Source organism: Jaculus jaculus, chromosome 17 (assembly GCF_020740685.1).
Source record: "Jaculus jaculus isolate mJacJac1 chromosome 17, mJacJac1.mat.Y.cur, whole genome shotgun sequence".
NCBI lineage: Eukaryota > Metazoa > Chordata > Mammalia > Rodentia > Dipodidae > Jaculus > Jaculus jaculus.
Genome location: NC_059118.1, coordinates 14,558,537 through 14,572,490, shown reverse-complemented (window position 1 = coordinate 14,572,490; position 13,954 = coordinate 14,558,537). Strand labels below are relative to the sequence as shown.

The 13,954-nt window shown below is 48.6% G+C and overlaps 1 protein-coding gene across 2 annotated transcripts in view; it reads right to left on the bottom strand.

Annotated features, from left to right (window-relative positions):
* Positions 1-13,954, bottom strand: part of Stac (SH3 and cysteine rich domain) — a 153,606-nt gene that overhangs the window by 85,935 nt on the left and 53,717 nt on the right. Inside the window, exon 2 of one of the 2 annotated variants that reach the window (XM_045136795.1) lies at positions 9,731-9,974. The exons of the other annotated variant lie outside the window; for it this stretch is intronic. Coding sequence (XP_044992730.1) covers positions 9,731-9,974 — 244 coding nt within the window. The remainder of the gene's footprint in view (positions 1-9,730; positions 9,975-13,954) is intronic. 2 annotated transcript variants of the gene reach the window in all.

The following is a 13,954-nucleotide window of genomic DNA, read 5'->3' as shown; positions in this document are numbered from 1 at the left end:
TTTGCTTAAAACTAGAGCTAAGTAGATGGAGAGTCTTGTAGTTAAATGCATGAATGCCATAAGCTTATACTCAATCAGAGGCATGAGTCATAAAATATTGCAATAACTGTAATATCTGGAGCTGGGCCTATAGCTCAGTGGTAGAGCATTTGTCTAACATGCACAAGGCTCTGGGTTTAATCCTAGGACACACTCACACACACACCAACACCAACCAAGCTGAGAAACGTAATAAAATCTGGACTAGAAAGAGTGGCAAGAACTGACAGTACTATTTACTGCTAGATGAAGAGTTGGGGGCTGGAGAGATGGCTTAGAGGTTAAGCGCTTGCTTGTGAAGCCTAAGGACCCCTGTTCGAGGCTCAATTCCCCAGGACCCACTTTAGCCGATGCACAAGGGGGCGCACGTGCCTGGAGTTTGTTTGCAGTTCTCTCTCTCTCTCTCTGCCTCTTTCTCTTTCTCTCTGTCACTCTCAAATAAATAAAAAGTAAAAATGAACGAAAAAATTAAAAAAAAAGAGTTGGGACCCAAATTTTGGTACGTTTACCTGAAATAACACTATACTGACTTTTTGCAGTGTGTGTGTGTGTGTGTGTGTGTGTGTGTGTTTGTGTGCGCGTGCCCGCTTGCCCCTGTGCGTTGGCGTGTGGGAATGCAGGTGTATGGGTCAGAGGACAACTTTGGCTGTTGGTCCTCCTCTCCCACCTTGCTTGAGGTGGATCTCTCATTGTTTACTGTTAGCCACGAGCTTCTGGGTGATTCTCCTGTCTCCACTCGCCATATGGCCGTAGGTATGCTGGCATTCCAGAAGCCCGCCGTAGCTTCTGGCTTTTACCCGAGTCCCGGGGAATTTGAGCTCAGGAGCTCCTGCTTCTGTGACTAGTTCCTTATCTCCCGATCCACCTGTATCCAGCCCTACCAAGACGATGCACATATTTTTACTTGAGCAATAGAGAATGTTTTCTTTGAAATCCTCAGGTGCAGTCATTAGTAAAAGAACATATAATGTATCTTTCAGAAACAAAAGTGGTTATTCAAAGGAAAGAAATTTTTTTGTTGTTGTTTTGAGTCAGGGTCTCACTCCAGTCCAGGCTGACCTAGAACTCACTACGTAGCCCAGGCTGGACTCAAACTCATGGTAACCCTTGTAGCTCAGCCTACCAACAGTTTAGGATTAGAGACGCGGGCTACCTAAACGCCACGCAGTGGGCGCACCTGCGCAATGGGAAGGGATAAGAGACACCAAACGGAAGCCGCTTAGCAAAGAGGCAGAATGAAGCCAGATGTTTCACCTGACACTGCTCGGAATCCGCTCCAGCTTAAGTATATATATATATATATATATATATATATATAAATTAGGTACTGTCACAAAGATGTGGAAATCCCAAGTAAGTGTATTTTCAACAGAAGTACCTAGATCCCTCGGCACAGCAAGCCAAGTTAGAAATGTGGAAATAACGGTAGGATTCATGGCGCAAGCGCTAAACAGAGCCAGAGGGCCTCTCGCTTGGGGACGGGTGTGATGATTCACGGTGAAGATGGCCCCGTAAGGGCCTCTGCGCCTGGTTCCACCTTGCATTGTAACGTGGAACTCAGAGAGGACGTGCAGGAAGGGACAGCAGATGAGGAAGCGAGGCGGGCACGTGGGCAGCTTTCCCTAACGCAGGCTGGGGTCTGACGCCCAGGGAGCAACTCACGGCACCGATTAGGATCTTCCCATGTTCTCGTGTTTAAACAATATTTTTGCTTTCATCTTCGCTGTTCTAAGTTTGGAAAACTTTTTTTTTTAATTTTTTTTCCTCTGCATTCTCTTGCTACATTACTTTTAAATGTAGAGTCAGGGTCTTTCACTGGCCTGGAACTAGTCAAGTAGGCTATACCGGCTGGCCTGCGAGCCCCAGGGGTCAGTCTGTCTTTCCCTCTCCAGGGCTAGGTTACAAGTACATGCTGCCATGTCCAGGTATATATTTTTTTTTTTACATGGATTTTTGGGATCTGGACTCAGGTGGTCATGTTTTCACAGCAAGCATGTTCCCGACCGAACCATCTCCCCCATCCAAAACTGCTTCTCACAGTGTGCCAGGCCACTGCTGCAGGGATGGGCAAACATATTAGGGTTGATCATGTCTTTTAGGATTTTACCAAAATCCAAGCTAGTTGAGGAAATGCCATGAACGTTAAATACACACACACACACACACACACACACACACACAGACAATTGACATAGAGGCTAGAGGGAGAGACGTGGCCGAAAGGAAGGGTACTGCAGATCTTCCGGAAAGCAGAGCAAAATGCTGAAGCACTGACAGTGAGCCCAGAAAGTACCAGAACCTTCCATAGAGATGAGGTTGTCTGCGGCAGTGTGGAGAAATAGTAACAGGCAGTCCTGCCCAACTCCTCTTGGCCTGTCTTTCATTTGGCAACAGACCATAGGTTTTTGCCCTTTCAAGATGATGGCATGCAGGCTCCTCACGCCACCTGAGTGGAGCACCTGTCCCTCACCACTGCAACTTCCCTTGCCTGAGACCCTGCATCTTTGAAGTCTACTCACATCAACTTCTGCTTAACCTTTCCTGGAACAAAGGTGGTTTACTCATTTTGATTTAAGTGATTCTCAACGGGAGATTTCTTAAAATACGCAGTTCTTGGCAGCAGGCATGAAATTTCAGAAAAATAATAGCAGATACAGTTTTAAAAGCACTTTTTTAAAAAAAAGTTGAAAGGTGGCATGCCCATCCCATATTCATTTATATTTGATAATCTCAATGATAACGGTGGACCCGAGAGTGAAGTCTTAACAACTCTGTGATGAACTTGCCTTTGCAAACGTTCTAGGGTCTCTCTGGATTGGGCACAGTGAAGACAGACAAGCCACGTGGTGTTCCAGAGCAGACACGCGACACCAGGGAGCATTCACGTGAGCAGGGAGGTGCCCTGAGTTATCATCCACTTACCCGCGTCTCCGCGCTCCACTGGTAACACCCGGGTCACCTTCAGTACAGTGGGGCTTCAGGCTGGGAATGTGTACTGTGAGTACCCAAGGGGCATATAGCCCACAGCCTGCTCCAGACATGATTTTGCTCTCTCCCCAAACCCCGGAGCCTCTAAATCGCTCCACACCGCTCTTTCCGTAGTGCCTGAGCCGTGTCTGGCCATGCCAACCTCCACAGTGCACCCGGGGAGTGAAGTCAGCTTAAAGGTCCTCAGGTGACAAAAGGGTCATGCTCTCCTAAGACGTTTCACATTGAACACTGTCACCTCTCCAAAAGGTCCTTTGCTGGCAGTCACCATCCTCTTACTGTGATTGTTCTAGTTTTACTTATCCCTTTTTTTGTTTATGTATTTATTGCGGGGGGGAGGGAGGGAATAGGCATAGCAGGGTCTCTCACCTCTGCAAACAAACTCCAGACACATGTGCCACTTTGCGCATCTGGCTCTACGTAGGTAGGTACTGAGGGATTGAACCAGGGCCAAAAGGCTTTACAAGTAAGTGCCTTTAACCACTGCGCATCTCTTTGGTCCTGTTCTAGTTTTTCTTTCTTTAACTTAAAATCAGGTACTCAGAGGCAACAAGATTCTCTTTGCAGAGGGCCAAGTGGAAAACAATAAAATAAAAGAAAGGAGCCATTTGCCTCTGATGGGCTGGACACTGCCATGCAGTTTTCTTCAGCAGCAAAGCTTTTAAGCTATAGATACCAGAGCTCAGTGGTTCCACTGGCCAAGATTATGAGAGCTGGACATGGCCTTTCAATGTGGTAACGTTATGGCCCAAGGGAGGCTTCTGCTGGTTGCATTTTAAAGGCTTTAGAGAACATTTTATTTTCTTATTTACCATACTGCCCCTTAAAACATTTGTCCACTTAAATAATCGCCAGTACCTTAAAGGCTCTGCTCTGGAATGAGAACACACAGACTCGACATCTGCTTTCTGACATTCCCCTCAGCCTCTTTAGCCTTTCTCCCCCACAGACCACATCACTGGTGAGCACACACTGTCTTCTTGAATGCGTGCTGGCTTACGCATATGTGCTCACGCGCACGTGGGAACACGCGAGGAGGTGAGACATCACCGTTGGGAGTTTCCCCCTACTGCTTCTCCATGAATCTTGGTCTCTCACTGAACCAAGAATTCACTGGGTTTGCTGGACAAACCTGCCAGAAAGCTTCTGGACTCTTCCTTAGTGCTGGGACTACAGACACACATGACTGTGCCCAGCCTTTCATGTAGGTGCTGGGAATTGGAACTCAGTTCTCAATGCTTGCCTGGAAAGCACTTTTCACGAAGCCCTTTTATGTTATGTGCATGTGTGGAGATATATGAGGCTTCTGCTAGATGCATTGCAGAGGACCAAGTGGGAAAAAAAAAATAAAAGAAGGGAGCCATTTGCCTCGGATGAGCTGGACACTGCAATGGAGTTTTGTACATACATAATGTATGTACACACACACATATATATATAGATATTTATTTGTGTATCTCTATCTCTATCTATCTATCTACCTGTCTATCTATATATATTCTATAGAAGTTCAAGTTATTATTTTGAGCAGCAGGATGCCCCAGAATAGGTCAAGAAACAAGCTAATGATTAAACAAGAGCACAGAAGAAATGTCCTGGCTTGGAGTGTAATGTAGCATTTCCTCATGTTACAGGATTCATTATAATGGCAATGCATTGCTATGGGTTGGTTCTATACTACCAAGGTCCATGTGAATTTATTTTGCCTGTGTGTATGTGGTGTGTGTGCACGTGTTCAATGTGTGTGTATATGTGCATGTGTATGTATGAGTTGGTGCACATGTGTATGTGTGTGTGGATGTATAGGCCAGAAGATGATAACCTTGGGTATCATCCTCAGAAGTGTCATTCACCTTTGTTGAGATGGGGTCTCCTCCTTGGCTTGGAGCTCAATGATTAGGTTAGGCTGCCTGGCGGTCAGTCCCAGAGACCTTCTGTGTCGGCCTTCCCTGCACTAGGATTACAGGAGTGTGCTGCCACACCTAACATTTTATGTGGGAGCTGGAGATCTGAACTCAGGTCTTCACGCATGCACGGCAAGCCCTTTCCCCACTGAGCCCTCTCTCCAGCCCATCCCTTGAATTGCAAATGCTCTCCAATGGGTATGTTGGATTCTGTCGGTGGCTTTTACCATATCTCATTTTCCATGCTGGTGCTGTGACTGTTGCTGTTAATGAATGAAAGATAACTCCTCCCCTTGACATACACACTTTTTAAAATTAATTTTGAAGACAATTGTCCTTAACCAAATGGGATCCTCCTTGGATGGCAACTCCCCCCCCCCCCTTCCTAGTTTCTGTGGCAGCCATCGTCAATGACTGCGTGTAGGTGGTCGCTCGTCACAGTGAAAGCCTCAGTGGGATCACTCTGCCACAGGCTCTTCCTATGACCACACCTTTGCTTAGCGCCTTCCCTTATCCCTCCTGTTTCCTGGGATGTCCTGCTCCCATGGGCACAATAAACTGCTTTCATAAGAACCCTTGCTTCCAGAGATCCTCACCCAAGAAAAATTATTAATATTTTCCCTGTGGTTTCCACTTGCACAATTATGAAGGTCAATGACACTACAGTGACTATGTAAGGAATGTTAAGAATTTTTGTGTGTTCAAGTATGTGGTATGTTTGTGTGTGTGCATGTAGTGTACGCATGTGACTCTGTTTATAAAATCTGATTCCATTCAATAGGCTGTGTGTTCTAAGTGAACTCTAGCTAGAACCATACGGTTAATTTAAAATAGCTGGATATGTCTGGAGAGATGGCTAGGTGGTTAAGGCATTTGCCTGTGGAGCCTAATGACCCGGGTTCAATTCTCCAGTACCCATGTAAAGTCAGATGCACAGGGTGCCTTTGTTTGCAGTGTCTAGATGCCCTGCTATGCCCATTCTCTCTGTCTCTGTTGCTCTTCTCTCTCTCTCTTCTTGCCAATAAATGAATTTAAAACAAGATTTAGAAATATATTTTAAAAACTAGCCTGATAAACAAGGTACTGGACAATAAACGCACAAGTGGAGTGCCTGGGGGGCAGACTCATCGTGGAATTAGTCACAGCCAGAGCACATGCTGACCTGGGGAAAGTGCCTGAAATTCTAGTGATGCAGACTGGCCCGAGGATTCAGTGCTCTCCTCAGCGAGCCACTGCCAACACTCCATTTAATGTACCATCGATGGAATCCAGTATCAAGGCTTAAAGGTCGTATTAGTTGATCTTGGAGGAGGTCATGTGTTCACCCGACCAAGCACCTCGGTCAGTTCAGAATTCTCCCCACTTAGGTTATCGTCTGAAGTCACAGACATATGTGGCTTAGGGCTGCTCGTGTGTCTCCATGGACAACTAGGGGCTAATAAATCTCACAGGTCTCTCCCCAGTGACACATCACCTGCAAGAAGGCTTCATTCCCCGAACTGCCACAAGCTGGGGACCAAGAATTCAGAGCGCATGAGTTTATAGGGGACACCTGATTGAAGCCACCACACTTTTGGCCTTACAAATCCTCGACATAGACATCCGATTAACTTCACTTTGAAGAAGTCTCCATCAGCTGTAAAGTGCGCAAACGATATTTGCTTCTCCTCTGCCACCATGAGGCAACCTTTGCTTCTCAGTGGAAAGGAAGAAAATGATAGCTTTCGTGTGTTTTGGAAAATGTTATTCTAAGGGAATCACAACAGGTGGTCTTTTCCTAGAATCTAGAAAATGAAGGTGACCTTTTATGCTGAGATAGGAGGCTCAAGTGGAGGGGAACAGAAAGAAAAAGTGACCGATCAGTGGGGGTCCATTATTAGCAACACACACACACACACACACACACACACACACACACACACACAGAGCGAGCGAGCGAGAGAGAGAGAGAGAGAGAGAGAGAGAGAGAGAGAGAGAGCGCTTTGGGAAGACAGAATATGTTTACTGTCTCTGCTTCTTCACAATTTCTCTTCTCTCCCCTCTTTCCCTTGCCTTTTCTCTCACTCTACATGTGTCCTCTCACTTGTCTCCTCTGAGCCCCTTTCTGCTTTCCTAGCAAGAGCTGGTCTCTGGTTTACTTTGGTTCATCCTTGGGGGGAAAAATGTGATTTACTACTTTTCTTTCCTTTTGGTCTTTTAAATCATTTTCTTAGTTATTTGCGGGGAGGGGTGGTTCATGGATGCTGCAGGGCCTCTTGTCTCTGTGAAGAAAGTCTGGATACACGTCCCACTTTGCACCTCTGGCTTTACATGGGTACTGGGGAACGGAATCCACGTCATTAGGCTTTGCAAGAAACCCCTAGTAGCCCCTGAGCCATCTCTACAGAATGTTTCTTTCCTTTTAGATAAAAAGTAGGGGCTGGGGAGATAGCTTGGTTAGTCATTTGTTTGCTTTGCAAGCCTGAAGACCTGAGCTCCTTGTCCGCCACGGTAGCCCACACTTGTAATCTCAGTGCTGCGGAAGAAGGGACACGTGGTCTCTGAGCCGGTAGTCTGGCCCAAGTACTAAGCTCCAGGCCAAGGGCAGTCCCTATCTCAAAAAAAAAAAAAAAAAAAAAAGGTGGACAGCAAATGAACCCAACAGCACTCAAAACTGTCCTCTGGCCTCCACACCTATATCCACGCACACACATGTATGTGCAAATACACGCACACGCATGAGCACCCCACCCACAACATGCACAACATACACACATTAACACAAGATTTAAAGGCAGCTGCCATGAAAATTTCATTCGGAGTAGAACTGCATTGCGCTATGCGATTCTCTTTAGCATGGCATTTTTTAAAAAAATGTGTGTTTATTTATTTATTTATTTGAGAGGCAGAGAGAAAGAGGCAGATAGAGGGAAAGAGAGAATGGGCACACCAGGGCCTCTAGCCTCTGTAAACAAACTCTAGATGCATGCGCCCCCCCACGTGTATCTGGTTTATGTGGGTCCTGGGGAATCCAAACTGTAGTCCTTAGGCTTCACAGGCAAAGGCCATAACCACCAAGCCATTTTCCCAGCCTGGGTTCCTTCTAACATTCATGATACAGCCTTACAAAGTTGTTGCTGTACTTGAGGTGTCCCTAGGCTCCCCTTTAGGGCAACGGCTGTGACATTCCTCAGAGGTGAACACATTTCCATTACTCATTCTTAAAAACACTTGCTCCTTGTCTTTTTCACAAGCACCACGATGAGATTTAAAATAGATACGCGGCACCGCGCTTTCAGGGTTATGAATAGTGCTGTCTTGAAAAGGCCTGGTGGAAATTGAAAGTGACGCATCCCATGGGGAGCCTGGCATTCATAAAAACCAAGCAGAAGCCGGGGCTGCCTGAGGGCTTTGGAGCATGGAACATGATGGTAGCCCTCCAGACCCCTACACTAGCCGCCAGGGGCCAGGTGATACTTCCAGATGGAGATGTGTGTGTGTGTGGGGGGGGGGGGGGCACGCGGAGAGCTAGGAACTCTAAGATCTAAAACAAGCTTAGAATATGCCAAGCAAGAAGAATAGGCCATCCAGAGGCCACCTGACTTATGCCGTTTTCCTGGTGGCTGGCATGTCTGAGATGAAGTAGACCTTTCACCTCCTTATTGACTCAACCAATAGCACTCAGCAGAACTTGCAGGGCATGGCCTTCAGCCCAAGGCCTTAAGGAGCTTGTGTAAGCCCACTCGTCCTTGCCAGGACGAGGATGTGGTGTGACTGAGCCGCTGGCTCAAGGAAAGGGTGCTAGAGGAGAAAAAATGTAATGACTGAGGTTCACCGGGGTCACCCAGACCCCGTCTGACGGGCAGATGCCAAAGGGAGAGTTAAAAGATGGTGATTCTTTGTGCCTCAGTTTTAGGGTTTTTAGTGCTGTTATGGTGGAAACCCCTGATGAGCACAAGCCCAGTTTCTCAATGAGGCTTGCCTGAATGAAAAATAAAATGAGCAGCAAAGAGAAGAGAATGGGAGAAGGTAACCCTTTTGGGACAACGAGGGCAGGCCTCGCGTGTATGGCTGTGATAGGACTGCCATTGTTTCCTGTTTCGAACATCCTACCCCTTGGCTAGGCCTGGCTCAGGGGGAGGGAATGCAGCATTGCACATTCCTGGCCACACCGGCCATCGCTGATGTGTAGAGTTACAGAGATAGCAGACACTGGCCTCTGGGAAACACGAAACCAACTTTCCAATTCGTCTCTGTTGCCCATCTTCAAGGACAGGCTCAGGAAGATATACACAGGCCAGATGCAATGTATATATAATCACAGTGGGGTCAGAGAGATGGCTCAGTGGTTAAGGTGCTTGCCTGTGAAACCTAAGGCTGCATGTTCAAATCTCCAGGTCCCACATAAGCCAGGCACCATGACGCAAGCCTGCAATGTTGCACATGTGCCAGAAGGGGGCGCGTGCAACTGGAGTTCGTTCACAGCTGCTGAAAGGCCCTGGCTCGCCTATTCTTTGCCCTTTTCTCTCTCTTTCTCTGTCTCTTTCTCTCAAAAACAAAATAATAAAAACAATTATAGTGTTTCAGGGTTCCTGGGGGTCCACTAGGTCTTTGCTATAAGTAAGTCACAGCCAGTTTAAATCTCTCTGCTCAGCCCTTTCCTCTTCATAAGTACTCTTCCCCAAAGCCCCACAGCAACCCTTCTTCTGCATGAAGTTCTCAGGATCTGAGCTGGGGCGTGAGGTACCTGAACCTGGGTACATGGCTCTCACACAGCTTCCCAGGGGCACTGCGGCAACAGGCATGCAGACGGGCCTTACCCACTATCATGTGGTTGCAGACGTCACAGAAGGTGGGCTTCTTGAAGACATGTTCCTGGAAGGCGTGGGCCTTGCCGCTGCCGGGGTGCAAGCCGGCCCTGGTGGGGGTGGACACCAGGCTTCCAGGAGCGGGCAGTGGGCTGGGGCCCGGGCTGCCCCCAGCCGGCGCATCTGCTTGCAGCTTCGCATCGCTGTTGGCTCGCGGGAAGAAGTTGTCAGCGCTTTTGCTCCGTAAGCTCTTGGTCTTGAAAGAAAGTGATCGTTTTAGTTTCTGGAGCTGCAATGCAATGACAGAACAGTCTTCCTTACGATCTGTTGATCAGTCACGCAGGCTCGTTGCTAGGGTTGAGGTCGACTCCACACCCTGCACTGTCCTGTCCCTCTCACGCCGCAGCCCCAGGGGGCTTTGCCGAGGCCCTGGGCGTGTAGGGTGCAGTCAGGGCCTAGTGAGATGGAGCGCAGTGTCCTACCCCATGTCGCCTCGAGCCAGATGGCAGGCAAGAGACTCTGCTTTCCCTTAAGTGGTGGCTTGAATGTCAAACGCCTCCTCCACCCCCCGTAGGCTAACATGCTTAGACACTTGGACCTCAGTCGTTCAGGAAGGTTGTGGAAGCATCTGCAGGTAGAGCCTTGCTGGAGGAGGGGTGTCGCAGGAGCAAACCCGCTCCTGCCGTGCTCTCTCCACCTTGACGGGCTCTACCCTCCCGATCCTTAAAGCCAAAACTAAGCTCCTTCCGTCATTTACTTCTGGGTGGGTATTTTGTCGCGGCACTGTGAAAGTAACTGATACACCTTGCTTTTGCCTCCTCCCCTCTTCTGCTTCCTTAGGCCCCACCAGTGCGTTTTCAGAGTACCCCAGGATGATGGTTTTTGACACCAGTTTCCCTTTGAGTTTGGGCAGATGGACACGAGCTATGCAGTCCAAGGCTTCAAGCCCGAGTGTGTCTTCTGTCTCTTGTGACATCTTTGCAGCCACCTGTCTCCATGGACAGCGAAGCAGACAATGTCACTGTCTGATGGGACACCAGCCTGGCTAGATTACTCCCGTGATGCGTGCTTCTGAAGCATGTGGGCAAGAAATGCATACGTGTGCAAGTGTGTAAATATATGCTTGCATGTGGCGGGTGTGTTTTGTGTGTGTGTAGCATGTAGTATGCGTGTGCAGTGTGTAGTTTGCGGGCATGTGTGATCTGTGGCGTGCAGTCTGTGTGGTGAGTGGTGTGTACGCATGTTTATATGTATAGTCTGTGTGTATATGTATGTGCTGTGGTTTGTGTGTGTGAGATATGTGTGTGTGCACATGTACAGTGTTTGTGCATGTGTCTGTGGGCATTAATGTCTCAACGGTCTGTGAGGCTTTCCTTGCCATTCCTGTGGCCTTGCCTTGGGTTTTCAGCAAACTAGACCCTTTCCCTAGTTCCACTGGGATGTGTGAAGAGGCACAGAATAGCCTTGAAAGGACACTCAAAATGAAAAACAAATAAGAAAAGAAATCTGCGGGATATAGTTCGGCGATAGACTGCGTGCCCGGCATGCGTGAGACCGTAGGTCCGATCCCCCAGGGCCGCAGACGCGGAGGCGGGCTCTCTGCTAGGAGGCCGCCCCGAGAGCCGGTGCCACGGTGGCGCCTTCAAAACCTCTCATGCTATGGACACTGTGCCACTCAAACCTCACCAAAAAAAAGAGATCCAGAGTCTACAGAGAAAGCAACACTAAATCAGATCTTCCCCACCAAGGCTCAGGGTGGATGGGATTAGCCTGAGACACCATGTTGCCTCCATCCCTGCAGAGACTAACTGAGGCCTCTTGGTTCCTACAATGAATACCAGTAACCCCACCAAAGACTCTGAGCAGAATTGGGGCAGGGGAAGTTGGGGGGGGGGGTTTATGTGTGCAACTGTTTTATAAAATATCAATAAATTTAAAATAAAATAACATAAAACACAACTCTCATACGTATTGTGTGTGTTCATCACCAGCCTTCAGCAACCAGGTTTCAGTCTACCCAGATAAAAAGGGTGGGCCATGTACAGGTTGTGGGACCCTCAACGGGTCGTCCTTTCGTCTTTGAGGTGGTCTCCTTCGGTAAATGAGTACCCACAGCTGTTTTCCCTACTGCTTGGACTTCATGTCTGTGCTGCAGCTGACCCTGCTATGAGAGGCGCTCAGGGCTGTAAGAGTCTGCACGCAGTAGGGCCGGGCTCTGATCACACACGAGAGAAGCTGCTGTGGCCTGGTCAGGCCGGCCACCTCCACCTCCACCCCAACTCTATCTCGGAAGACTAGGTAGTGGCCATGTTTACAGAGCTGGGGGCACGCCAGGGGAGTCCATGTTTCCCTACCTGTTAAGCATGCCGATGCCGCTTTGTAATGACTGTCATTAAAAGTGGTGCGGGAGCGACGGCTTAGCAGTTAAAGTGCTTGCCTGTGAAGCCCAAGGACACAGGTTCAATTCCCCAGAACCCAATAAGCCAGACGCACAGGATGATGTTTGTGTATAAGGTCATGAATGCACACATGGGGGTGTGCACGTCTGGAGTTTGACTGCAGTGGCCAGAGCCCCTGGCACAGCAATTCTCTCTCTTTCTCTCTCTCTCACCCTCTCCCATAACAAAAAAGAAGTAGAGCCTAAGGATGGAGAGATAGCTCAGTTGGTCCAGTGCTTTCAGTGCAAGTGTGAAGACTTGAGTATGATCCCCAGAATCTGTGGGCCAAAAATCGGGTGTGGTGGCATGCTTGTATAATTCCAGTGCTGAGGAGGTCGAGACAGGTGGATCCCTCTGCTTCTTTGGCTAGCCAGTCTGGCTTAATAGGTGACCTTTGGGTCAGTGAGAGATCCTGTCTCAGGAAAAAAATATGTGGATAGCATCGAGGAATAACACCTGGCCCCAACAGGCATGTGCACACGCGTGTGCAGGCACCTTTTACCACTGAGCCATCTCAGCAGCTCGTGTCTGTTCTCTGTACACTGAAGTCCATTACTGGCACAGGGATGTTCCCCCAGCGTCCGGGGTGCATGCTGGGTGGGATTTTGCTCACCTGAAGTTAGTTGTGGCTGTGAAAAGCCAGCCCTCCACTTCAGGAAGCCATGCAATGGAGAGGGCTTGCAGGGTCCTTTACCGTATCAGGTCCCATAATGGCCATGGTCAATTAGAAAAGACCAGTCAGGGGCTGGAGGGATGGCTTAGGCATTTGCCTTCAAAGCCAAAGGACACACGTGCCATTCCCCAGGACCCTTGTTAGCCAGAGGCACAAGGGGGCACATGCGTCTGGAGTTTGCAATGGCTGGAGGCCGTGGTGCACCCATCCTCTCTCTCTTTCTCTCTCTCTCTCACTCTTGCTCTCGCTCGCTCTCTTCCTCTCCCTTTCTCCCTCTTTCTCTGTCAAATAAATAAATAAATATTTTTTTAAAAAGAAAACAGCAGTCAGGAGGGAAGCAATGACTTCCACAGAAAGGGCAAGAACATTGGCCCAGCCAGGACTGTCTCATTTTCTCTGTCCTTAAGCTCAAACCTACCAGAGAAGCTGGAGCTAGAGAGAAGGAGAGGCCATGAGTTACATGACTTGTGGCTGTGGCATCGCCTAGAATATTCTGGCTTATACGAGGGCGTGAGCTTACAAAGCCTTAGGAGCTTGGGTTTCATTCAGAAGAGGTCGCCTCTGAAAAAATTGGAGTTGGAGGAGACTATAGAACCATAGTCTCTGAGACCGAGCCCAGCCCAGTTCCCCCTGGAAGACCCCAGGAAACAAAACCAATCCTGTGTAGTTTGAGTCTTTAAGTCTAGTAGGTAAGGGAAAAAATAGTTATGGAATATAAATCTGGGTGAGTATATGGGCTACAAAAAAGATACAAATAAAAGTGGAGCCTGGTGTTAGAAGGTGACCATGTTGGCTTCTCTGGCAGGTGACATTTTGAGCAGAGCTGTGGAGGAAGCGGTGTGTGAGCGGCTGTGCAGAGGAGCATTGTGGGTCACGGGATACACCAGCAGTGTCCATGGGTCTGAGGAGCGCCGGTGAGCTGGTGTGTTTGCACCCCAACAGGGGGGGACAAGGGCCCCGATGCAAAGATGGTAGGTAGCTTCAGGCCAGGCCCGTCAGTCTTGGCACGGGCTGTGGAATTCATCCTAAGGGCGATGGTTCTGAGCGAGGTAATGACAGCAGCTGAGAAATAAGGACCACGCTGACAGGTATGAAAGAAACAGATGGGTTGAGGGCAAGACCAGA